General features: G+C 37.5%; 3 protein-coding genes across 5 annotated transcripts in view; 2 read left to right on the forward strand and 1 right to left on the reverse strand.

Annotated features, from left to right (window-relative positions):
• The window catches only part of anapc15 (anaphase promoting complex subunit 15), a 337,271-nt gene that overhangs the window by 271,400 nt on the left and 38,371 nt on the right, over window positions 1-27,500 (forward strand). The window lies entirely within an intron of this gene.
• phox2a (paired like homeobox 2A) overlaps window positions 1-27,500 on the forward strand; it is a 180,303-nt gene that overhangs the window by 13,148 nt on the left and 139,655 nt on the right. The window lies entirely within an intron of this gene.
• The window catches only part of LOC127421813 (phosphatidylinositol 3,4,5-trisphosphate 5-phosphatase 2A-like), a 52,335-nt gene that overhangs the window by 4,759 nt on the left and 20,076 nt on the right, over window positions 1-27,500 (reverse strand). The window contains exons 2-25 of one of the 2 annotated variants that reach the window (XM_051664947.1): window positions 25,654-25,717; window positions 23,391-23,532; window positions 23,188-23,284; window positions 21,389-21,535; window positions 19,572-19,662; window positions 19,393-19,482; window positions 19,203-19,301; window positions 18,969-19,119; window positions 15,104-15,210; window positions 14,855-14,957; window positions 14,546-14,742; window positions 11,344-11,461; window positions 9,704-9,800; window positions 9,456-9,594; window positions 9,096-9,195; window positions 6,917-7,005; window positions 6,639-6,720; window positions 6,239-6,328; window positions 6,035-6,148; window positions 4,379-4,555; window positions 842-997; window positions 662-743; window positions 375-497; window positions 1-205 (exon numbers count right to left, since the gene is read on the reverse strand). The exon at window positions 1-205 is cut by the window's left edge and continues 540 nt beyond it. In XM_051664947.1, coding sequence (XP_051520907.1) covers window positions 1-205; window positions 375-497; window positions 662-743; window positions 842-997; window positions 4,379-4,555; window positions 6,035-6,148; window positions 6,239-6,328; window positions 6,639-6,720; window positions 6,917-7,005; window positions 9,096-9,195; window positions 9,456-9,594; window positions 9,704-9,800; window positions 11,344-11,461; window positions 14,546-14,742; window positions 14,855-14,957; window positions 15,104-15,210; window positions 18,969-19,119; window positions 19,203-19,301; window positions 19,393-19,482; window positions 19,572-19,662; window positions 21,389-21,535; window positions 23,188-23,284; window positions 23,391-23,532; window positions 25,654-25,717 — 2,860 coding nt within the window. The remainder of the gene's footprint in view (window positions 206-374; window positions 498-661; window positions 744-841; window positions 998-4,378; window positions 4,556-6,034; window positions 6,149-6,238; window positions 6,329-6,638; window positions 6,721-6,916; window positions 7,006-9,095; window positions 9,196-9,455; window positions 9,595-9,703; window positions 9,801-11,343; window positions 11,462-14,545; window positions 14,743-14,854; window positions 14,958-15,103; window positions 15,211-18,968; window positions 19,120-19,202; window positions 19,302-19,392; window positions 19,483-19,571; window positions 19,663-21,388; window positions 21,536-23,187; window positions 23,285-23,390; window positions 23,533-25,653; window positions 25,718-27,500) is intronic. The other variant, XM_051664948.1, reaches the window with a different exon arrangement.

A 27,500-nucleotide genomic window follows, 5' to 3' on the forward strand; every position in this document is an offset into this window, starting at 1 on the left:
GCGGCCCTGCGCTGAGCTACCGCTGGGTGGTTTGTTTTTCCCCACACCACCCACAGGGGGAGCCATTTTACTGGCTACAGAAGGAAGCATGTCAGAGACCAGAGCTGCTGATTGGTTGGGAACTCCTTCTAGAATGTAGTAGGCGGGGTTATTGAAGCTGTTTTTGCATGTTGTGGCATCACCTTCAAATGGATCCTGTTTCCCTCTGACAAACCAAAAACATATATATGACATAAAAAATAAGAGCGCTTGTGGTTTCAGAGTTGTTACATTTTGATGAAAGATTATAAAGTGTTAATGTTATTCCAAAGTAGATACAAAGGAGTACAGCATAGATTTCATATTGACTTCAAGATTTATGTGTGTGTCTCCACCTATTCTGTGTGTTGTCATCTTTAGTAGAGTGTGTGTGTGTATGGCGCCCGATGATACTCTTGTCACCCTCCTCCGACACTTTCCCGAGGTCAGCTGACCCCAACTTCCTGCTTGTTGTTGGTCTAGAGGAACAAAACTGTTAGACACACCTTTGACCTTCACAAAAGGTCCATTTGATTTGTAAACATGTTTAAGCTATAAACACATACCATGTAAAAATGTGCACTACTAAAAATAAATCAGGTGATTTTTTTTATATTTAGACTTTAACAAGATCTTGACCTACTTGACGTAATCGTGCCCGGCCCTAGGTGGCAGCGTTCTGCCTTTTGGTCCGCCAGTCTCATCATTATCAACACTGATCCACTCTGAACAAGCCGGAGAGACAAATGAACCACAAATACACAACCAACAATGAAGCTATACAACAGGTGACTAAACTATTAACAACACTCTCTCTCAGTACCGTAGAGTCGTTCTCTGGTGCCCATGCGTTCTGATGGCACTCTGACCCTCATGGACCCGCGGATGTTTCCGGTCTCTTCACCGCGGTGAGACAGATACGTGTGAAACTGCTGCGTTGTGCTGCCAATCATCGACTTTAGTGCCAACACACACTCACCTACACACAAACACACAGAACTCAGAGTTATGCAGTTACTTTATAAATGTATGAAAACAAACACATGCAAACAACACACATAAGAAACAGTCAAACGTCCATTCTACAATACAAAACCATATAAACGCAGATATGCACCAAAGAGTTGACTTTAAAGGGCTCATTCTGTATGATAAAAATGTTAAAAGAACATTTAATGCAACTAAACTGCAAAAACAACTTGCTCAGAAGTTAAAGGAATATTCCGGGTTCAATACAAGTTGAGTTCAATCGACAGCATTTGTGTCATAATGTGGATTACCACAAAAATTCATTTAAACTCATCCCTCCTTTTCTTTAATAAAAGCACAAATGTGTGTTCCGGTGAGACACTTACAATGGAAGTCAATGGGGTCAATCTGTAAACATTAAAATACTCACTGTTTCAAAAGTATAGACACAAGACATAAACAATATGTGTGTTAACATGATTTTACTGTGATAAAATAATTTACTAACTGCATCTGTGGACAATTTTACAACTTTGTTGCCATGATGACGCAATGATGATTTAAACAACTTTACAGCTCAAATAATACACAAGTTTAAACATCAGAATTAATGTAAGTGCTTTTATAAAATTATAAGCTTCACATTTCTGACTTTAAACCCTCCAAAAATTGACCCCATTGACTTCTATTGTAAGTGTCTCACTGGAACACACATTTGTGCTTTATTGTCTCTTGCAACCCCATGTCCACGTGTGGATGTTGTATTTTGGCTTAGCTATTCGTATGCATAATTTAAATGAATAAAAATGGACTGAATTTGTCATTTAAGGGTTAAACTTCAGCCGCACGAGTCACGTGACACAACAGCATGACGTCGATTTCCGTGAAGCGCTTCTACATGCGCAGTGCCAACAAAAGTGCCTCTGATAAGAAATCTCTTTAAGTTTTTTCATTGAAACCTGTTTGGGTGTAAAGAGTAGAGTCTCTAGTTTCATTTAATATGCCACTTTAAAAAATCAGTTCATTCTTCGAGCGTCAACACGCTGATAAACATGATGTGCACATATGTGGACACTGGAACTGCATTTCCTCAAAAGTAGAAAAACATGTTATTTTAAATAACTTTCAACTCTAACACATCTGTGGGTCATTTCACTTCATTTTAATATACATTTTGTCATATTTTATTTTGTTATCACTACAATACAATTCTATTCATTAAAATTAATAAATATATTCCTATATTTACTGTACATTATCACATTGAGAATAAATGTATTCATGTAAAAGCTGATAAATGTGTCTTTCAGAGGCTTTATATGAGTTAGGATGAAAATAAGGTGCATTTCAAACTGTTCTCAGACCAGTGCAGACAGACAGCACACTGGAGGTTAAGTCATTCACTAAATAGGGAGCAAGGGAGCATCCTATAGCTCTCTATGCAGTTAAGTGCATTCACTCCTAAAATCTGATCAAAAGTTCAGTTTCAGGCTGCAGATGATGTTTGGATCACTCCAACATGTTTGACAGATATGAGACAATGATAATCAGTACATAGATTCAGAATTTATAATGTATCATTTTATTTTAACATGGTTGACAGTGATTGGATGATGCTGGACATTATTTTGAATCAGAATTAATTATAATAATTATCATTGATTGTGAGAATTTGTCTGTAACATCTCAAAAACATGAATAATCAACACTCCTGGAAATCTGACTTTCTATAGATTGATATTATTTAAAATTTCACAACTTAGTCCCGCTGTCCACATGAGGACATACCTATTTAGGGAAATAATTTGGTCTAAAAAACAAAACAAAACAAAACAAAAAGTCTCACTGTAACACAGATTTTTGCTTTTTTAAAGAAAAGGAGGGACGAGTCGAACTGAATTTTTGTGGTAATCAACATTATGACACAAATGCTGCTGATTGAGCTTAACTTGTATTAAACCCGGAATATTCCTTTAAGACTGTTTTTGTTGCAAGAAACCTCAAATAACATAATCTGTTAACCTTGTGTAGAATATGACCTTGAAAAACTTGAAACACTTCAGCTAGTCATGTTTTTTCTTATGCTAGTGAATTAACATGTCATTGCGTTCCAAAATGTGTCTAAGCACAATTCAAAACACAACGAAAATACGTGTTGCATTCTCAGAGTTGCCTCAAGGGGCGCTATAGCGGTCAATAGTGTGAACTATGGTAAGATTTCTCTTTCAGGTTAACTACTGTCATGACGGAGCAACAGTTTTGAATAGAATCTTGTAGTGATAGACCGATATATCGGCCGATATTTGGCCATTTTGCGATTATCGGCATCGGCTGATAACTGTCTTCGCTTGGCCGATTGATAGAAGTGTTAACTTTCACTTGTGACAGTAATCTACCAATAGATTTGTCAAAATATAGAAAAAAAATTCTGTTTTCAAGGTTTTTTTTTTTTTTTCAACTTTAACCTCCTGAGACCTGAGCATGACTACTGTGCATTTTCCATTCCCCTTTTTGATTTGTAACTAGTAGCCCCTAAGAAACATGAAAAAAAGCTATTTTAGACCAAATAATTTACCTAAAAATTGATGTCCACATATATGGACAGTGATAATAAGTTGTGAAATGCACCTTATTTTCATCCTAACTCCATATAAAGACTCTAACTTTTCCAAATGTTGGATGAACCCATTAATTCTCATTGTGATAATGCACAGTAAATATAGGATATTTTCACTGAAACCGAGCATTTAGTCCACATACATGATCATTGTGTTTAACAGCGTGCCGTTTCACGATAAAACGATTACATTTTAAAAATGGGATGAAACTAGAGACTCTAATCTTTTGACTCAAACAGGTTTCAATGTAAAAACTTAATCAGGTCTCTTACCAGATGTAGTTTTGTTGGCGTTTCTCCCAAAGACAAACTCCGCTGTGATCAGCGCCATGTTGTTTTGTCACATGACTCCGTACATCGATAGTTTAACCCTTTCCTGACAGCACAGAGTCTCCTGAACTGAGATCAGTCAGTTTAAATGAAATTTAATTATGTGTTGTGTATAGCGAAGCCAAAATACAACGTCCACGCATGTGGACTCGGGGTCGCACGAGATTCATTGAATGAGTAAATATTGCATAAAACAAGTGTTTGTTTCATTTTAGAAATTTTTTGTACATCTGATTTGCTGTTGTTAAATTGCAATAAGCATTTGGCATTTATATCGGCCATCCTGCTTGCTAGATATCAGTATCGGCATCGAAAAACCCATTTCAGTCAACCAGCAAGTAAGTTAAAGTCTTGACATGTTTATAGCAGCTATCTGAATAATAACACATCTTGCTGAATAACACACATTTAAAGGAGTTTCAGGCCTAAGACACAAGTTCGTACCGTACGACTCGTATCCGTCCAGAGATTTAACAGTGAGCAGAAGATGTTGATCTTGCAGATACTCGATGTCAGACAGGATGGGCTTCAGTGTCGTCAGCTGTTTAGATGACCAGCCAACACGCAGGAAATTAATGTTGTCGCTGCTCTGGGTGTCATTTTCATAACTCTTCTTAAACTCTGAATACAGACACACAGATCATCAGGAGTGTAGCTGATATTTTACTTTACTCAACACAACAGAAATATTACAGCTAGTTTCCCAGACTACATTTTCCCTAACATATATGCAACAAATATTCTGGTTTGCTCAGAACATGCACGTGTTGTGAATGCTGTTATATATTGTCTTGAATAGAAGCACATCTTTAATAGTTCAATAAAGATCATGATAATGTTGACTACTGACCTGCACATGTTTTTTTTAATAACACAGATTCTAATGAACACATTTAACCCTTTAAGCTCTTAAGGTGTTTTTAAAGATTTCCTGTTTGAGTGGAATACCCAAAATTAAAGGCTTTTAACTCGATGAAGAAAACAAGGAGGGTCAAGTGTTTGGTATCATTGTAAAGGAAACTTTCAGATGTTTTAATGATATAGATTATAATACATTCTGAGACTCTCAGTCTAAGAAACCGCTGAAAAAAAAATCACAAAACAATTGATCCAAAAATTTACTTTTCTCATATTTTTCTTATTTGACATTATATACCTCTGGGTGTAAATAAGGTGGCTCCGAAAAAAACTGCTTTTGTTTTGTTCCCAATCTTGTCAACTGTAACTGAGAATATTTTGTGTTGATACAACAAAGCAATCAAAAGTTATAACATTACAAATATAATTTATCATAGTGTCCAAAAGCCTCTCCAAACAAATAAAACATAATAATTGTACATAAGAACTAATTACACATGCAAACACAACAATGACTAAAGGTTTGCATAGCATGCAGACATGATTTTAGTAATGAGATTTCACAGAATGAGTTTCATTCTGTGTCATTTGAGTCATCATTGAGTCTGTGTCATGTATTTGGCGCCATCTCCTGGTGGTTATATGTAACATTGTGCTTCATGTGGATTATCTAATGATCTATACATCTGATTATCTTGTGTGTGGACTCGTTTGAAAGATAATCACCTCCTCTAAGTAATGATATGTGACATTTTATGTTTAGGATATTTTTTGTGAAGTTAGAAGTGAAAACGTGGCATATAAGCAACACCAACATAATTGTCAAAAACATATTCTTAGCTATTACTCGCTATATTTTTGTCTGTGAGTAAAACAAATTGGCTGGTTGTATTCTACTCTTTGAGAGCTTTCTAACAACATATGACACATGACTATTTGATCAGTTTGATGTTTTTACTGATTGCAATAATATGTACAGTTCAATGTTTTTTTATATAAATTATCAAACCATAACACTTTTGATTTATCTGCAAATTTCAAAGCACTTGTTCAGTTTTGGTCATAATATCTACATGCATTATAAAGTAGAGCTTCTAAACTTTCAAACAATACTGATTTTGTGTTGGTCAAGACTGTAGTTATTAATATTTTGACGAGTATTTTTTTTTTTCTCGCAGGCCCATCCGAGCTTAAAGGGTTAAAGAAGAATTCATTTCCTTGTTTGTTTTATACTTTTCTCACCCTCCAGACACGTGGAATAAAACTCAATAAAGAACTTGGTTCTGCTGGCTGTTTTAACAATGGCTTCAATGTTTTCAAACTCGATATACGCCTGTTCTGAAGACTTCGGCAGGCCTGCAGAGGACGAAGAGAACAGAATATAGTTTATATTTCACAGGACACATGTAAAACTCCTAAAAAGTGTGAGAAATTCATGCATCATACCCTTCTTGGAGACAAACTGTGAGGTGACGCCGACCTCAAACGTGCCGAACACGGGCGAGTGATCGCTGGTGACGATATCATCAGTACAGCCTGAGAGAAACACAATTAAGTTATTAAATAAACAGCATTTTTACTGCCATCTGTGTGGGTGGAATGTACTAACCACTATTAATGACATTTAAAACAATAATTTAATTGAATAATACTGCAAGATTACTCTTTGTAAGGCTGACATTTGTTATGTACAGCGGGGTCCAAAAATATGTTTCTATTTGATATTTTTCTTATTTCATAATAAAAAGTTATATTACTAATTATATTACCAGCATACCAATTTTAGTGCAACTCTATTTGAATTATATAGTTTAAAAAAGGCCCTATGTTGATGTGCAGTCCATACCATAAGAGTTGCAGACTATGTGGGTCTCTGGATAAGATTTCCAGAGAATTCTGTCGCACCATGAAGGAACGTTCGTCCGCATCTACGAGACGAGAGAGAAGCAGAAGGAATATAAGGAATGCCATCAGGATGTTTCACTTCCTCTGGCAAAGGTCAAAGGACAGGAGGTCTTCTGAGGGCTATGTAAGACTGTAAACATGCCATTCATAAAAACAATATCTAAATGTGACATCTTGCGGCAGATTTAGGGGTCAAGTGCAGTGAATGTGGTGACGTACCCCGGTAGCTTTCTGTTTCTGCCACACGTATGTGTCACGTGACCCGCGCTCATAGCGGTATGTGGGGGGGTAAGTGATCTCCTCCTCCGCTGGACACACAAACACAGACAGGAAGTGATGCGAAAGGGACAAGAAGTGTTGTTGAGCCAAGAGACACAAATCTCAAAGACTCTTTAACGCATATTAAAATAATCTAGAACAAACTCACTTTAACATGTTAAGAGAACTGTAAAACTAAAACATGCAAATAGATCAGTATATATACAGTATATACAGGTGTTTCTTCAAGTTCAGACACTTTCATGTCCCAGCGGCTGATTTTTATTAAAACAAGAAGATATCAGCTGTTTTTTTGTTTTGTTATATTAAGGTCTCATTAAAGCTGACTTGTAAGCTTTTCACCAGGTCTTCATCATTTATTTTTGGTACTTTTCAAATGCCTTTTATGTCTAGATTTGACTGTTTTAGTCTTCAAACCCAGACTTTCAATATTAGACTATGAAGATACATTATAAAAATACTAATTATTAAACTATGATCATCTAAACAAAGAGTGAAATAAACAAAAAACATCTCAATATTTATTGTGTAAAATGATTTCTATATAAAATTACGACTGTCCCACAGTTGTGACGTCATTTCCAGCACACCAAACAATTAATAACTAATAAAGTTCATTCAAAGGTTAGTGTACTTGTTAACCAAGTGGACAAAAGTGTCAGTGAGGAGCATGAAATAGGAGATAAAACAAAGAAAAACCATTGGAAATATCACTTTTTATTGGCCGTCATTTCCAATCAAGCTGTAATTTTGCAAAAATGTGCAAAAAGTGTAAAAATATTACTTAATTGTGTGCATTTAACCCTTTAAGCTCTGAAGGTGATTTTAAAGACTTCCTATTTCAGTGGCATACCCAAAATTTAAGGCTTATAACTCAACAAAAAAGGAAGGTCAAGTGTTTGGTATCATTGTAAACAAAACTTTTCAGATTTTTTAATGATATATATTTTGATACATTCTGAGACTCTCAGCCTAAGAAACTGCTAAAAACAAAAAAAAAATTGAGCACAAATGTACTTTAAAAAAAAAAAATTCTTTGACATTATATATCTCTGGTTGTAAATAAGGTGACTCCGAAAAACTGCTTTTGTTTTGTTCCCAATCATGTCAACTGTAACTGAGTAAAAGTTTGTGTTGATATGACAAAGCAATCAAAAGTTACAACATTACAAAAATAATTTATCATAGTGTCAAAAAACGTCTCCAAACAAATAAAACATAATAATTGTACATAAGAACTAATTACACATGCAAACACAACAATGACTAAAGGTTTGCATAGCATGCAGACATGATTTTAGTAATGAGATTTCACAGAATGAGTTTCATTCTGTGCCATTTGAGTCATCATTGAGTCTGTGTCATGTATTTGGCGCCATCTCCTGGTGGTCATATGTAACATTGTGCTTCATGTGGATTATCTAATGACCTATACATCTGATTATCTTGTGTGTGGACTCGTTTGAAAGATAATCACCTCCTCTAAATAATGATATGTGATATTGTATATTCCGTTTATTTTTCATGAAGCTATAAGTGAGGACACGGCATATAAGCAACTCCAACATACTGTAATTGTCAAAGACATATTCTTAGCTATTACTTGCTATATTTTTGTCTGTGAGTAAAACAAATAGGCTGGTTGTATTCTACTCTTTGAGAGCTTTCTAACAACATATGACACATAACTAGTTGATCAGTTTGTTGTTTTTACCGATAACAATAATACGTACAGTGCGATTTTTTTTATTAATAAATGATCAAAACGGAACACTTCTGATTTGTCTGCATTAGAAAATAGAGCTTCTAAGCTTTAAAACAATACCTATATTATGTGTTGGTCAAGACTATAGCTATTAATAAATTGACGATTATTTTAATCCGAGCTTAAAGGGTTATGACACATAAAATGTTAGCTATGAAATTAGCTTTATCAAGTCAAAAGGAGTTGTTAAAAATGTGATTTCCATCAGCGTCATTTCCAGAATTTGAGATGTGCTGGAAATGAATTTTCATGATTTTCTCCTGTGATGCATGAACACACACTGTTGGACGTTGTTAGTAGACAAATTAAATCAACTAGTGAGAGACTGAAGATTGAGACAGTGATGAGATGTACCGAATCGCAGGAAGACCTTGTTCTTCTCTCTCTCCAGATTTAGTTGGTCCACCTTCAACAAAGGCTCAAACTCCTTCCTGTTGATGTAGTTTAGAATTTCCTGTGTTTGTGAGAGACATAGGCACTCACGAGTTATTAAAACAATACACAATCACAACACAGTCATGTGCTGCTTTCTTCAGTGAACTCTCAGGCTGTGTTTGGAATGGAGTAATTGCATACTGCACAGTAGATAATGTATATTGTCTACTATTTGTAAAAAAGGCTTGATTTCAAATAGATGTATGCTACATTGTTGTCTCACGACCTCGTCATGTTGCATGTTTAACTCAATTGCATCTCAACTGTTATCAGTTTTACCTGAATGTCCATGTCCAGACGGTAGTTCAGATCGCCGAACCAGAACAGGTGTGTGAATCGCAGTGAAATATCAAATGAGTTTAGCTGCTTATCCCCCAATGACAGCTGACGCAGGATGTCTAGATAATTTTGGTTCCGTCTGCCAGCGGTCAAAAGTCAAAGATTAGCAATTAAAACATGTGACACTCTTGCAAATCAAATGATGAATTTATGGTATTTATTAGTAAAGTCGCAGGTCTGAATCGCACCTGTGGATTTTTTCATTGCCGGACGTCAGGTGACAGTTAACGAAGCCAAACGATGTTCCGTTAAACATGAAAGACACGCCCACTGCCCCTTTGTTTCCTAGGAAACAGATGATAAACAATAAATAAACATAAATTAGCTAACTATAATCTCTTCTAAACATCAAGAGAGTTTGAGAAATAGACGTTTTAGCTGGTTTGAAAAGTAGTTATATAATAGGTGTTCTGCATGTTATAACAGGCGTAATTAACATATACGATATCGCTGGAAATAATGGAGTTTGATCTTTCTCTTATTAACAGCGGTTGAATCCCATTCTTATATAAATTAAAATATGCTGTGTGAAGATGCGTCTACATCAATAATGCCAAACATCATTGATTCTCACATGGAAGATTTTCAGTAAAATAAAGAATTCAATTTGGGTTTATCGGTCATGCAAAGCTATTAAATGGTTTAACCTCTTCAACTCTGGAAAAATGTTTGGGCTGCCAGCAGCAATTTGACCCCCCCCACCCTCTGTTCACCCCATCTCCCTCCAAATAGTCTTATTTTATTCCACTAAATGGCAGGAAGTACAAGAATATTTTTTTCCTCTATCACATTCCATCACAATATGCCGATCTGAAATGTAGGTGGCCCTCTAACACAATTTATTCCTCACAGATGTGCTCGTCCATAGACATTCAGTCTACTTTTCAGTTCAAGCAACACCCTTGATGTTTCATTGAATATCTCGGCCTCTGAGTGGACTAGAACCGCATTCTAGGTGCCATTAGAAATCTGAGATCCTCCCCTTTGCGATGATATATAACATTTTAGCATTAATAACAAATATTTCTGATGATTTGATTAGCATGCTTTTCCTGCGGGAACGCATATTTGTTTCTGGACATCTAAGATATAACATTGGACTATTCACAGAAGCAAGCTCACATACAAGTAAACAATGGCTAAATGTTTTAGAGAACTTCCTAAGGTAAAAGCAGATGTAAAGTTTTTAGCTATTTGGAGCCTTCAGCAGCAGTTATCAGAGCATAAAAGAGACCATATTTCACTTTGTGATTCTTTTGAAAATATTTTAAATTGTGGTATTAGTGCAACAAAATAAACTATACAGTCACATTCCTGAGAATGAGAGCTTTCATTTGATATATGACTTGTCTATTTAAGTGCTATTTTAAAGACTTTTATATTCATATTAAAATTTCTACCACATAACCACTAGGTGGCGCTTATTTGCGACGCGGATGTTTTAAGGCCTAATTTTATTATTTTAAGTAAAATAAATGCAGAAGTGATGGTTATCTTTGAAGAGTTCACATTTTAAGCTTTCAAACGATACCACATATGCATGACTTATGTATACGGGGACTTAAGCATTTTAAGCCTAAACCTTTTCCACAACGTAGCGCCCCCTTTTGCAGAGTTGAACAGGTAAAACATTTTTTTAATATAGTGCATGAGTCATATTGACTATTTAAATTATACTTTTATGGTGCATTAATTGTGTTTTTTTGTCCATTTTGGATCTTGACAGTCCCTGATTTTCCAAAAAAGTAAGGTTTGGAGTTTATGATGACAGAATTGTCATTTTTAGTTGAACTATTCTTTTAATAATCATTCGTGTGCGTGTTCTGACCAAGTGTATTGGCGATTCCTGTTTTGACGCTGGACATTCCTACGTGACTAATGCGGTTCTCGTGTTCTGCCTTCACCAACACCACAATCTTAATGTTCCACAGCGTCTGTATGGCGATCTACAACCCAGAGAGTGAGAGAAAAAGAATATAAAATAAGTTTAAAAGCATATACAGTATATTTTCATCTTATTCCTCCTCCTCACTTTCTGTTATTCAGTTTGTGTGGAAAGCTTAACCGCTGAATGAGAAACACAGACAACCATAAAAATACAATCAAATTAAAGTCTAAAAAAAGACACAGACATAACAGTTGTAAAGTTATTAAACACACATAAACACGACTGGCTTCACACATCAGCTCTGATCTGTCAACCCCACATCACCACAAACCCATGATCAGATGCTCTTTTGGCTTATTTTAAAAACATCCTCTGCCATCTAATTACATATTCCAGCTCAATTATGTGCTGAATAATATCTTGAGAATTAATGCATTATTCGTATATAAATCTTTCTCTCTATTCTGACAGATTTGAGTCACTTCTCTCTTCATCGAAACCGATAATGAAGGTACTGGAAGAAAGCAGATAACCGATTAATCAGTTCAATCAATTAAAATCAATTTATTGAATGTGTTAAAAATGTTCTTAGTTTTTCTTAACAGTGACGTAGGTAAACAGAGGCAAAAAAAGAGTCCAAAATGAATAAAATCCCACACGCAGTTTATTGTACAACTGAACTCCCAATAACAACCATACAAAATCAGATCTGGTGCATACTGTGGGACTTTTAGCTATAAACAAGCCCAAAGGGACTCTTATTTTGAAAAGTTTACACCCTAACCTCACACAAACACACAAGGGAGAGAAAATGCAAGCTTACAATCACCTACAATTTATTACAATTAAAACACTATAAAGTAGAGGTAGACCGATATATCGGTTTTACCGATTATTCAGTGCCGATAGTTGCTTTTTGGAGCTATCGGCACAGATTAATCAAATTAAAATAAATGCATTGAACGTGTTAAAAATGTTCTTAGTCTTTCCTTACAGTGATGGGCACTGACATAGAGGCAAAAAAAGAGTCCAAAATGAATAAAATCCCACATGCAGTTTATTGTACAATCAAACTCCCAATAATAACCAAAAAAGTAATATTTGGTGCATACTGCAAGATTTTTAGCTATACATTTTTCTGGTTATTATTGGGAGTTTGGTTGCACGAAAAACTGCATCTGGGATTTTATTTATTTTGGACTCTGGTAGCCTCAATGATTGTGCCTGTCATAGTAAAGACTGAGAAAATGTTTTTTATAAATCAAAATATTTTTCTATACATTCATTTTAAAAACTATCGGCCGATTAATCGGCTAACCTTAGTGGTATCGGCAACGTTTACTATCGGATGACCTCCAGGGCTGGTTTGGTAATCTGGCGTACCAGGCATTTTCCCGGTGGGCCGACACACTTTGGGGCCAATCAGGGGTGGACTGGCCATCGGGAGAACCGTGAAACGGGCCGAATGGGCCACAATAAGCTGAAATGATCCGGCGCATTATGCAGAACGGGCCACAAACGGCGCCGCGATATGCCGAAGGTGGCAGCGATATGCGAAGGACATTGAAACCCCCCACCATTGGGCCAGTTGCTATGTAAAATCCCGGGCCGATTTCTCATCCCAGTCCACCCCTGTCGACCTCTACTATAAAGTAAACCTTGTCATATAGGCAAATATACACTGTATGATGAGCAATAATTAATCAACAGTAGATCATCAACGATCGCTCAGATATGTCTGGTATTCCGCTAATCTGCTACTATTAACCTTGTGCGCCCTGTGTCCACACGCGTGGACGTTGTATTTTGACGACGCTATACGCAACGCATAATTTAAATAAATTTAAACTGACTGATCTCAATTCAGAAGACTCAATGCTGTCATTAAAGGGTTAAACTTTCGATTTTCTGAGTCATGTGACCAAACAACATGGTGTTGACCACAGCGGAGTTTGTCTTTGGAAGAAACGCCAACAAAACTACATCTGGTAAAAAATCTAATTCAGTTTTTACATTGAAACCTGTTTGAGTCAAAAGATTAGAGTCTCTAGTTTCATCCGATATTACATTTTTTTTTTATTTGAGCGATTTATCACAAAACGCCATGCTGCTAAACACAATGACCACGTATGTGGACTATAGGCTCATTTTCCTTAAAATATCCTATATTCACTGTACATTATCACATTGAGAATAAACGGGCTGCTTTCAGAGGCTTTATATGGAGTTAGGATGAAAATAAGGTGCATTTCAAACTGTTCTGAGATCAGTGCAGACAGACAGCACACTGGAGGTTAAGTCATTCACTAAATAGGGAGCAAGGGAGCATCCTATAGCTCTCTATGCAGTTAAGTGCATTCACTCCTAAAATCTGATCAAAAGTTCAGTTTCAGGCTGCAGATGATGTTTGGATCACTCAACATGTTTGACAGATATGAGACAATGATAATCAGTACATAGATTCAGAATTTATAATGTATCATTTTATTTGAACATGATTGACAGTGATTGGATGATGCTGGACATTACTTTGAATCAGAATTAATTATGATAATTTCTGATGTAATGTCTGTAACGTCTCAAAAACATGAATAATCAACACTCCTGGAAACATAATAAACAATTTGATGACTTTCTATAGTTTAGCATTATTTAACATTTCACAAATTGTTCGTGCTGTCCACACGAACAATTTAGCATAATCTGAGGACATCAGATTTTTAGGAAAAATATTTGTTGTAGAAATGTTTTTATGTTTTTGCTTGTTTATTAAGTGCTACTAGTTACAAATCAAAAAGAGAAATGGAAAATGCACACAGCAGTCACGCTCGAATATCAGGAGGTTCAAACAGACTTTTTTCTTTTTCTCAAGGGACGCAATCAGTTAAAATGTCTATGCTTCATATTTATCCTTTCTTTATATATATATATATATATATATAATATTCGTGCATTAGTCCATAAACTAATGAACTACCGTCGTTTATTATTATTGTTGATTTTTATCGATGCCGATTAATCGGCAAAACCGATAAATCGGTCGACCTCTAATTAGACTGTTTTCAGACTTTATTGGAGTTCAACAGCTCTTGTGTGAACACCCCTGTTCTGATGTCTCAGTGTGTCAATCATTCTCTCTCACCGGTTTATAGTCGATCTCTGTGTACTCTTTGAGGGCGCAGCGGAGTGTCTCCACCCACTCTTTATCAAACACTGAGTTCTCCTGAGTACCGAACACGTAAATGTCATGAGGGATCGTAACCGCTATCTCATCCAGAGTTTTCCCCAAACCACGAGATAAAATCCACGATCCCATCGATTTAGGGGCGGGAACACCACCTGCAGACAGACAAACAGAGAGAAAGCACCATCAATGATACAATGATAATTAATAAACAATTAGCATGCTGATAAGTGTGTATGTGTGTGGTTGGGGGGGGGGGTCTCTCACCCATGTTCCATGTCCCAATAAAGACTGAAATCATATCCGGCTCGTCCTGGTTGGAATGTTTATTCTTCATGAGTTGCAGCAGTTGACAGAATGCTTCCCTTTTCTACCGGACAAAAAACACGGATCAATTCAACAAGAATATGAAGAATATAAAGATGAGACTGTCGTATGTGTTGCGTTGATTTAGAGAACATCACAGAGAATGTGTGGATGTCTATTTGTGCACATACAGGAAACATTGTGACTCACTTTAGCGCTGGCAAAGATGAAATCTTTCCTCTGACTTTTGTCTTTTTCCTTCTCAAAGACGATTCCGAGTTTATTCTGCACACGCTGAGACTTAATGAGCTGCCGAACTACACACACACAGTCACAATGAGTAGGTGTTGATGTGTAAATGTGGGTGGTCATATGTTAATGAGTTCAAGGCTGTGATGTCATAATCATGCAGATTTCTGAATGAGACATTTTTGCGGTTCAGTGTCAGTAATTGCTATTTTTGGACTGGAGAGGAAGCTTTGAGTTCTAAAAGTTACAGTGTGTTTTTATAGCACAATGAACTCTTATTTTAAAAGAGAAATGGGTGATTCTCAAAACCTGTTAAGAAACAAATACGAAGCTGTATTTTGCATACAGAAAATGAAGCTTATTTTTTAGGACCATTTAGAGTTTTTTACTTTTTAATATTTTTTCACATTATTTTCATGATAGTTACACACATTTTACCCCTCAATTATCTTAACCGCAATGTGAAGGACTTAAACATCATAGTAGTACTCCCTTGGTCCTGCCTTTTATTTTTTATGATTTAAAATCATTGTACAACAGCATTTTACAGCAAAAGAATAACATGTACGGGGCCTGGGTAGCTCAGTGGTAAAAGACGCTGGCTACCACCCCTGGAGTTCGCTAGTTCGAATCCCAGGGCGTGCTGAGAGACTCCAGCCAGGTCTCCTAAGCAACCAAATTGGCCCGGTTGCTAGGGAGGGTAGAGTCACATGGGGTAACCTCATCGTGGTCGCTATAATGTGGTTCGTTCTCGGTGAGGCGCATGGTGAGTTGAGCGCGGATGCCGCGGTGGATGGTGTGAAGCCTCCACACGCGCTATGTCTCCGTGGCAAAGCGCTCAACAGGCCACGTGATAAGATGCGCGGGTTGACAGTCTCAGACACGGAGGCAACTGGGATTCATCCTCCGCCACCCGGATTGACGCGAATCACTACGCGACCACGAGGACTTAAAAAACAAAGCGCACTGGGAATTGGGCATTCCAAATTGGGTGAAAAAGGGGAAAAATCCCCCCCCAAAAAAAAGAATAACGTAACAGTTAAGAGAATTGGGTAGTAAAATCTCCTTAAAGGTGCTGTAAGTGATTGTTTTATGGAAAGGTATTCCAAATTATTTCCTATTCCCTGAGATATTTTTTTTTTCATTTTCTCCCCTTTTCTCCCCAATCTGGAATGCCCAATTCCCAATGCGCTCTAAGTCCTCGTGGTGGCTCGCCTCAATCCGGGTGGCGGAGGACAAATCTCAGTTGCCTCCGCGTCTGAGACCGTCAATCCGCACATCTTACCACGTGGCTTGTTGAGCGCGTTACCACGGAGACCTAGCGTGTGTGGAGGCTTCACGCTATTCTCCGCGGCATCCACGCACAACTCACCACGTGCCCCACCGAGAGCGAGAACCACATTATAGTGACCACGAGGAGGTTACCCCATGTGACTCTACCCTGCCTAGCAACTGGGCCAATTTGGTTACTTAGGAGACCTGGCTGGAGTCACTCAGCATGCCCTGGATTCAAACTCGTGACTCCAGGGGTGGTAGTCAGCGTCAATACTCACTGAGCTACCCAGGCCCCTCCCTGAGAGATATTAATGAAATAAGTGTTGTGAGATATCTCACCGGTCTCTGTGACAGCTCTAGACTCTGTAAACAGCAAACAAATATGTGTCCGCAAACAATGACACTTTCTGCCGTCAATCATTTTGCGCGTTCTCATAGTATTGTAGTTGCAGCGAATTATTGAGGCTTAATGCCATTTTTATGCCATGTTGTTCATAACAGTTGTCAGTTGAGGGCGCTATTTTGCTGCTCAGTTTTGACAACCATTTCTGCTCGATAGCGGTCTCAATAAAGCTCATTTGGTATCTTTGGAGTGCGGGGTTTTGGAATGAGGGGGCGTGGCTAATCCAACGGCTCATTTTGTAGACATTCTAGAGCGGTTAAAATCGCTTACAGCACATTTAAAGAGTCCATATCATGTTCATTTACAGGTTCATAATTTTATTTTGGGGGTCTACTAGAATAGGTTTACATACTTTAATGTAAAAAAAAAAAAAACATCATTTTTCTCATACTGTACATTGCTTCAGCACCTCTTTTCACCCTTTGTCTGAAATGCTCTGTTTTAGCTCCTGTCTCTTTAAAGCCCCCCTTTCTGAAAAGCCCAGTCTGCTCTGATTGGTCAGCTAGCCCAGTCTGTTGTGATTGGTCAACTGCTTAGAGAGTGTGTTGGAAATGTAACGGCCCTTACCATAACTGAGTTTCAGGCTTCTTGAGCAGCTGTAAACACTATTGTAACTACAGTAACAAAGGCATCGGTTTTGCCATACCAGTTCGAGCCCAAGTCCGATAATGAAAGTTTGGAAGAACAAGTTGATCGACCCGAACCACCTTTGCAAGCACAACTTGAGCAGGATATTTCAAAGTGGTACGTTTTTATTTTGTAGCTCTCTTACTTTTCAGATGTGATATTATAACTGTGTAATTTCTCTACATCACAGTAACAACAGTAGTGTAACTCGGGACCAAGTACACTGTTGATTATTGTGAACCTAACAAAGCTTCAAGTAAAAGACACGTAGTGCATCAGTTAGTCATCTTTTGCTGGAATGGGTGTAGCCGAACTTTTGTCGCCAGAGCTATGAACGTAGAACAGAGGCTCACTCCCGGTTGGACATTACCGGGGGTATTAGAGAGTTAATGAGCAAGTTAGCCGTGGACTACCGTGGATAGCGGCCGAAACATTACAGCTAAACCTCCTCACCTTACCACTGATAATGACTCTTGAGATCGACAATTTTGTTTTTGTTGTGGTTGTACTGCTGAGGAACAGTGAATGTAAAAATGAATTTTAACCACTGATTCTTTAAGTCCAAACAAAGGGATTTTGCTTTTGCAGTGAAGAAAACAGTGTCTTCTCGACATGGCAACAACACTAACCCAACACATCCTGGCCTTGGCTATAACTATGTTTGTCTGAGGGCGGGCCAAAGTAGCCCTTAGGTGGGCATTATGCAAAGTGTTACATAGTGACGTAGCTATTACCTGGACATTTTCTTGACAGGTTTCATGAGAATCACTCAAATTATGTTTTTCATTATAAAACGGATAGTTCCGGTCCTGGATGCTGATTGGCCAACAGCCGTGCTTTATTCATGATAAATTATTTATTCAGATGGCGCCAAATACATGACACAGACTCAATGATGACTCAAATGACACAGAATGAAACTCATTCTGTGAAATCTCATTACTAAAATCATGTCTGCATGCTATACAAACCTTTAGTCATTGTTGTGTTTGCATGTGTAATTAGTTCTTATGTACAATTATTATGTTTTATTTGTTTGGAGATGTTTTTAGACACTATGATAAATAATTTTTTTAATGTTATAACTTTTGATTGCTTTGTCGTATCAACACAAACTTTTTCTCAGATACAGTTGACATGATTGGAAACAAAACAAAAGCAGTTTTTCGGAGCCACCTTATTTACACCTAGAGATATATAATGTCAAATAAGAAAAATAACTCTTTTGGCAAAATGTTTTTTTTTTTTTTTTTGGTGCAGTTTCTTAGGCTGAGAGTCTCACAATTTATCATAATCTATACCATTAAAAAAATTGAAAAGTTTTCTTTACAATGATACCACACACTTGACCCTCCTTTATTTAATTATTTATTTTTTGACTTTGCGTCATGCCAAACAATGCCCTTCAGCCGTGACTATATTCACAATATAGCATGACCTCTCATGCCTTCATGCTTAATGATATAAATTAATCTGCACCAACAAAGTAGTTTAGTATGTTTCAGTGTGTCAGTAACTCACTCTTGTCGTGCGTGAATGTGTTCCAGTCTTCTTGTGCGTCTTTCATTTTCTTCATCACCACCAGTTTCCCGCCTTCCACGTCCACACTGAGTGAATATTTCTGACTCTTACCGATCTTTGTCAAATCGGCCAGATACACATCCAGCTTTACCTGACATGAGAATAAACACACAAATACCCTTGTAGATTGAGTTTTATCATAAAGGTGATGTACGTTTGTGTGTGTGTATATACCTCAAAGGTTTGTATGGGAATAGATTTGTTGAGTCTGATGGACAGCAGAGGAGAGATGGGCAGAGCAGTTGAGCTCATATCCTGTAACGCCTTCAGAGCCTGAAACACAGTTTATTCATTAATAGAGCAGAACATGAATCCACATTCACTCCCTGAGCCAGTCAACATGACCGGTTGGAAGTGTGTTCACCTTCTTCTCTATAGATGACAGCAGATCTTTTAGGATGGCCAGTTTAGTGACCAGATGCTCCAACTCCTGATCTCCACCCTGAGACATCGACTACAGAAAGACAGAAAGAAAGACAGACAGAATTGGCACAAAAGTCCAGAAACCACGAAATAAACAGCACACAGGAAATGACGTCATACCTGTTGGATCATTCTGGACACCATGGAGGCGCTCTGCTGATCGAAGACCTTTGACAAGATCTCCAGACTGCACAAAACCTTATCCACTTCTCTACAGACACAGAGAAACAAAGAGGAATAATGCAGTTGTGTGTATGTGTTTACATGCATACAGCTGTGCACAAAAGTTTGCATACCCTTGGAGAATTGGTAATATATGTACCATTTTTAAAGAAAACATGAGTGAGCAGGCAAAACACATTTCTTTTATTTCTTATGGGATTCATATTCAACTGTAGGTTATAACAGAATGGCACAATCATAAAACAAAACATGGCAACAAAGAGCAACATGAAATGACCCCTGTTCAAAAGTCTGCATACCCTTAGTTCTTAATACTGTGTATTGCCCCCTTTAGCATCAATGACAGCGTGCAGTCTTTTGTAATAGTTGTCTATGAGGCCCCAAATTCTTGCAGGTGGTATAGCTGCCCATTCGTCTTGGCAAAATGCCTCCAGGTCATGCAAAGTCTTTGGTCGTCTTGCATGAACCGCACATTTGAGATCTCTCCAGAGTGGCTCGATGATATTAAGGTCAGGAGACTGTGATGGCCACTCCAGAACCTTCACCTTTTTCTGCTGTAACCACTGGAGGGTCAACTTGGCCTTGTGCTTAGGGTCATTGTCATGCTGGAAAGTTCAAGAGCGTCCCATGTGCAACTTTCATGCAGAAGAATGCAAATTGTCTGCCAGTATTTTCTGATAACATGCTGCATTCATCTTGCCATCAATTTTCACAAGATTCCCCGTGCCTTTAGAGCTCACACACCCCCAAAACATCAGTGAGCCACCACTGTGCTTCACAGTGGGATGGTATTCTTTTCACTATAGGCCTTGTTGACCCCTCTCCAAACATAGCACTTATGGTTGTGACCATAAAGCTCTATTTTGGTCTCGTCACTCCAAATTACAGTGTGCCAGAAGCTGTGAGGCGTGTCAAGGTGTTGTCGGGCATATTGTAACTGGGCTTTTTTGTGGCATTGGCGCAGTAAAGGCTTCTTTCTGGCAACTCGACCATGCAGCTCATTTTTGTTCAAGTATTGTCGTATTGTGCTCCTTGAAACAACCACACCGTCTTTTTCCAGAGCAGCCTGTATTTCTCCTGAGGTTACCTGTGGGTTTTTCTTTCTATCCTGAACAATTCTTCTGGCAGTTGTGGCTGAAATCTTTCTTGGTCTACCTGACCTTGGCTTGGTATCAAGAGATCCCCAAATTTTCCACTTCTTAATAAGTGATTGAACAGTACTGACTGGCATTTTCAAGGCTTTGGATATCTTTTTATATCCTTTTCCATCTTTATAAAGTTCCATTACCTTGTTACGCAGGTCTTTTGACAGTTCTTTGCTGCTCCCCATGGCTCAGTATCTAGCCTGCTCAGTGCATCCACGTGAGAGCTAACAAACTAATCGACTTTTTATACACAGACACTAATTGCAATTTAAAAAGCCACAGGTGTGGGAAATGAACCTTTAATTGCCATTTAAACCTGTGTGTGTCACCTTGTGTGTCTGTAACAAGGCCAAACATTCAAGGGTATGTAAACTTTTGATCAGGGCCATTTGGGTGATTTCTGTTATCATTATGATTTAAAAAGGAGCCAAAAAACTGTGATAATAAATGGCTTCATATGATCACTATCCTTAAATAAAAGACAGGTTCTTTTGCCTGATCAGTCATATTTTCAAAATCAATGCCAAAATTTCACAATTTCTGCCAGGGTATGCAAACTTTTGCGCACAACTGTACATAAAGGAGTATTTGTTTGTTTGCTGTGTGTACCCATGCAGTCGTTTGCAGGACGCCACCAGTGTTTTGTTGAGGTGTGGCAGGTTGTGTGCACCCTGTTTCACGGCCTCCAGGTCGAGAGCGTAACTGCCTTTTAGATACTCGTGAGAGATGGTGCTCAAACCGTTCGACGCCGTTACACTGCAGAGAGACGATTGCAGCGCTTACAAAGACTCATCCATGAATATTAATATAACACATTGATTCATAAAAATAAATTAACCCTCAGAGACCCAAGCATAGGCATTGATGATGCATCCACTGATTATAGTAATATAGATTTTTATTTTTAGACTTTTTTATATGCTGTTTTATTAGTGAAACCTTATATATTCAAGCTGATTCAGTGATGCTAAAAACCTCTTCAACTCTAGGGGGCGCTGTGTCGGCGAAGGTGGTATTGTTTGAAAGCTTAGAATCTGAACTTTTCAGAGATAACCAACACTTCTGCAATTATGTTACATAAAGTAACAAAATAAGGCCTGAAAACATTTGCATCACAAATAAGCACCACCTAGAGGTCATGTGGTAGAAATATTAATATGAATATAAAAGTGTTTCATATAGCACTTAAATAGACAAATCATATCTCAAATGAAAGCTCGCATTCTCAGGAATACGACTGCATAGTTAATTTTGTTGCCCTGATACCCCATTTTGAAAGGTTTTCAAAAGTTTAGCATGCTATGATAATAATTTATCATAGTGTCCAAAAATGTCTCCATGTGTCCAAAAGACTCTCCAAACAAAAACAACAAAATAACTGTACATAGGAACTAATTACACATGCAAACACAACAATGACTAAAGGTTTGCATAGCATGCAGACATGATTTTAGTAATGAGATTTCACAGGATGAGTTTCATTCTGTGTCATTTGAGTCATCATTGAGTCTGTGTCATGTATTTGGCGCCATCTCCTGGCGGTCATATGTAACATTGTGCTTCATGTGGATTATCTAATGATCTATGCATCTGATTACCTTATGTGTGGACTCGTTTGAAAGATAATCACCTCCTCTAAGTAATGATATGTGAGATTTTATGTTCCATTTGTGACCAATTTGTGGCCATTAGTCAACAGTATGTGTAAATGGTGAGCTTTTAAATTTGAGTGTGAAAAATAGCTGATGGCATCCCAAAAATGCACCAGAATTGAAGAGGTTAAACAATAGTTTTGACTTGAATTAAACCAGTTAATTTAGATGTTACCACATGAAGCAAATGTTTTAGTTTAACATTTATTACAGTGAATTTTATGTGACTTTAGCAAACGATGGCATTCAAAGTGCTTTTCTTAGGGGTGAATTTTATGTGACATTCAAGACGCCACCAAAGCTGTTGTTGTGAGTGTCAGCAACTGTTATGTGTAGTTTTCTTACAGTTTTTAATAAAAAAATTGCTTTAATTGCTTTAAACAAATGATGCAATTCTGCTACGCTGGGTCTCTGAGGGTTAACTAATTAATGTGAAAATTTTCAGCAAATTCTGTTTATGTCTGTTCTTCACACAAAGCTTCAGAAATAAGATATTCAACCTGAAAAAAAGGAGGACTGGACTTGATTTTAATCACTGAGAATTGATTGGCTGGTGTAAAGTTTCTCTGTATGACAGGTGGTTTGAAAATAAGAGGGCTTGATGACATCAAGAGACATCAAGAACTCATCATGAGATATTTTACTGAAAAATTACAAAAAAATGTTTCTTAAGAATAACGTGCACGTAATGAATTGTTCACAGTAAGACCAGAAAGATGCATTCAGAAAGTAAATATAGTACATTTAGGGGCTTACTTCTCAGGGGGCGTGTCTGGAGTGGTGAGGGTGGAGCCTGCAGGGCTGATGGTGGAGGCAGTGCGTGGAGGGAGGGGCGGCTTTTCATCTTCACCATCTGAACACATACCGAGTCAATGAGCAAGTGATGTTACTGTATGTGTGTGTGTGTGTGTGTGTGTGTGTGTGTGTGTGTGTGTGTGTGTGTTAGTGTGTGTGTGTACCAGAGTAATCTTTTTCCTCTGTGGTTTCTTCTCTCTCCACTGGAAACAGCAGTGTGGTCACCAGCCCTTGACTCGGCTGAAGATACAAATGAATCAACTCAGGAAGAGTCTTAAAGCGTTTCGGCTGAACGCCCTGTGACGTCTGAAACAAACACACATAATTTATATTAAAACAGAGACTGAGTTACAGAAAAGAAACTTTCAGATCCAATCTGTTTAGAAAAGACTCTCTGAGGGTGTTTTTAAAGATTTCCTGTTTCAGCGGCATACCCAAAATTGAAGGCTTATAACTCAACAAAAAATAAGGAAGGTCAAGTGTTTGGTATCATTGTAAAGAATACTTTACAAAGAAACAAATAAAACATAATAATTGTATATAAGAACTAATTACACATGTAAACACAACAATGACTAAAGGTTTGCATAGCATGCAGACATGATTTTAGTAATGAGATTTCACAGAATGAGTTTCATTCTGTGTCATTTGAGTCATCATTGAGTCTGTGTCATGTATTTGGCGCTATCTCCTGGTGGTCATATGTAACTTTGTAATTGTCAAAGACATATACTTAGCTATTACTCACTATATATTTGTCTGTGAGTAAAACAAATAGGCTGGTTGTATTTTACTCTTTGAGACCTTTCCAACAACATATGACACATGAGTATTTGATGAGTTTAATTTTTTTCCTGATTGCAATAATATGACACTTGGCGCCATCTCCTGGTGGCCATATGTAACATTGTGCTTCATGTGGATTATCTAATGATCTATACATCTGATTATCTTGTGCGTGGACTCGTTTGAAAGATAATCACCTCCTCTAAGTAACGATATGTGATATTTTATGTTCTGTTTATTTTTTTGAAGTTATAAGTGAAAACGCAGCATATAAGCAACACCAACATAACTGTCAAAGACATATACTTAGCTATTACTCTCTATATTTTTGTCTGTAAGTAAAACAAATAGGCTGGTTGTATTTTACTCTTTGAGAGTTTTCCAACAACATATGACACATGGCTATTCAATGAGTCTGATGTTTTAACTGATTACAATAATATGTACAGTGCAATTTTTAATAAATGATCAAAACGTAACACTTCTGATTTATCTGCATATTTTAAAGCACTTGTTCAGTTTTGGTCATAATGTCTACATGCACTGGAAAGTAGAACTTCTAAACTTTCAAACAATACCTATTTTGTGTTGGTCAAGACTGTAGTTATTAATATTTTGATGATTATAATTTTTTCTCACGGGCCCATCCAAGCTTTAAGGGTTAAACACACATGTATGACAGCAGTCTGTTGTTCGTGTGAAGATAAAAAAAAAAACTGTTGAAATTTGAGCACAAACCTTCAATTGACAAAATACACTGAAATAAGCTAACATGTGTAAATGTCTAATTAGAAGTCAAACTTATAATCAGACATTTGCACATTTAGAAATACCAGCTTAAATATGCCATTTGTTTTCCAATTAAAATGCCTCAGAATCATTTAGAACAAGATGTAGTTACATGAGGTATAAAGAATTCACTTCAGCGAATTTATCTTGAATACAATCAGAGGTCACTCTTAATATGGAAACAGGAATTGGTGAGTGGTGAGATTATACAGGCATTATGCGATGTGTATTTCATTCATTCCCTCAGAACAGCACAGCCGTAAATATTTCTCCTTAGTTTTAGATTTGGATTTTCAAATAAACTTTATTAAACTATTCAAGAATTTCTTTAAAAGCCAATAAAAAAAGATTAATGAAAAAAAAAATGCTTCTGTAACAAAGAGATATGTGTGTCTGTGTGTATATGTGTGTGTGTGTGTGTGAGTGTGTATATATGTGTGTGTGTGTAGCAAGATAGGAGACTCTTTGTGCCGAGTCAACAGCTGGTTACATACACACTTACTTGGCTATATACATGTGAACAGACTAAGACTTGTATTATTGTCTTAGTCTTGTACCATAGACTTTATAGGTTATTTATATAAAGCTAATTATTATAATTACCATAGACTGAAACCCTAAAGATAAACCTAAAAAAAACACATTATTAGAAGTAGACACAATACTTAGTTTATTTAGAAATAATTTTTCCATTTGAGGGTGTCCTCGGATGTCTCCAAAGGAAGGTTTTGTCAGATTTAGCTCATGTCTGGATAAAAATATGTCAACAAACTAGGTAAACACACACACACACACACACACACACACACACACACACACACACACACACACACACACACACACACACAGTACCTGCACTGCCAGGAAGTTCTCCTCATCAGGTAGAATCCTGTATGTGTGGACGTGTTTCTGAAACCTGCAGACAGACAGAGAGAGTTAGTGTTAGTTAGAGTGAAGCTTCACCCTCAGTGTTTGTGTATATACAATGGGCTCTGACTGGGACACTCCAAAAGATGGATTTTCTTTTTTTGAAGTCATTCTGTAGTGGATTTACTTCGATGTTTAGGGTCATCGTCCTGCTGCATCACCCAACTTCTACTGAGCTTCAGGTGGTGCACACACACTGACATTATCTTGTAGGATATCTTGATAAACTTAGGAATTCATTTTTCCCCTGACGATGCCGCTTACCATCATCGAGGGAAAAATGTATTCCCAAGTTCATCAAGATATCCTACAAGATAATATCAGGGTGGCCCCTGAAACAGCAAAGCATCCCAAAATCATGATGCTCCCTCCGCTGTACTTCACCGTTGGGATGATGTTTTCATGTTGGTATGCAGTGTCCTTTTTATGCCATACATAGTGCTGCGTGTTCTTCCCAAACAATTCAACCTTAGTTTCATCAGTCCACAAAACATTTCCCAGTAGTGTTGTGGAGTGTCACGGTGGTCTTTGGCAAACTTCAGGCGTGCAGCAATGTTTTTGTTGGAAAGCAGCGGCTTCCTTCGTGATGTCCTGCCATGAACACCATACCTGTTTAATGTTTTCTGTATAGTAGACTCATGAACAGAGATGTTAACCAGTTCCAGTGATTCCTTCAAGTCTTTATCTGTCACTCTAGGGTTCTTTTTTACCTCACTGAGCATTCTGCGGTGTGTCCTTTGAGTTATCTTGATTAGACGGCCACTTCTAGTGAGAGTACCTATAGTACTAAATCATCTCCATTTATAGACAGTTTGTCTAACTGTGGACAGATGAATATCTAAACTCTTCCAGGTAACTTTGTAACCCTTTCCAGCTTTATGCAAAGCAACAATTCTTGATCGTAGGTCTTCTGAGATCTCTTTTTTTGCGATGGTCCACGTCAGCAGATGAATAGCAAACTCAAAATGTTTGAGTGCTTTTTATAAGTCATAGTAGCTCTAACCTACACCTCCAATCTCGTTTCATTAATTGGATGCCAGGTTTGCCAACAACTGACTCTAATTAGCTTTTGTTAGCCTAGGGGTTCACATACTTTTTACAACCTACACTGTGAATGTTTGAATGATGTATTCAATATGTACAAGAACAATACAACAATTTGTGTGTTATTTGTTCAAACTGATTGTGTTTGTTCATTATTGTAACTTAGATGAAGATCAACCAGATTTTTGGACAAAATTATACGTAACTACATGTAATTCCAAACGTTCACATACTTTTTTCTTGCCACTGTCTTTGGTAATATTGTTCAGTCCTGCCCAATAAAAGCATTTTGAACAGAACAGAGAGAGAGAGAGAGAGAGAGAGAGAGAGAGAGAGAGGGTTGTCATGTGGAAGAATTGAAAGCAGATCACTGGTTCAACTGTGGCGGTTTCTCAGACTGCACATTTATAAGTACACACACACACACACACACAGAAACTCAAGCTCGTCTGATTTTCACACTGAGACTAAAATGTTTACTTTGTCTGCAGCCTGAAACAAAAGCATGTGTGTCACACTGAGTGTGTGTTAAAAACCTGTCCATGTCAGTCAAACATACAGAATGAACATGACGAGGGTGTTGAGGTTCACACAGACACACACACACACACACACACACACACACACACACACACACACACACACATGTTGGTGCAGCTATCATTATGAGGACTCTCTATAGACATAATGATTTTTATACTGTACAAACTATAGATTCTGTCCCCTAA

The sequence above is a fragment of the Myxocyprinus asiaticus genome, chromosome 31 (assembly GCF_019703515.2).
Source record: "Myxocyprinus asiaticus isolate MX2 ecotype Aquarium Trade chromosome 31, UBuf_Myxa_2, whole genome shotgun sequence".
NCBI classification, from domain to species: Eukaryota; Metazoa; Chordata; class Actinopteri; order Cypriniformes; family Catostomidae; genus Myxocyprinus; species Myxocyprinus asiaticus.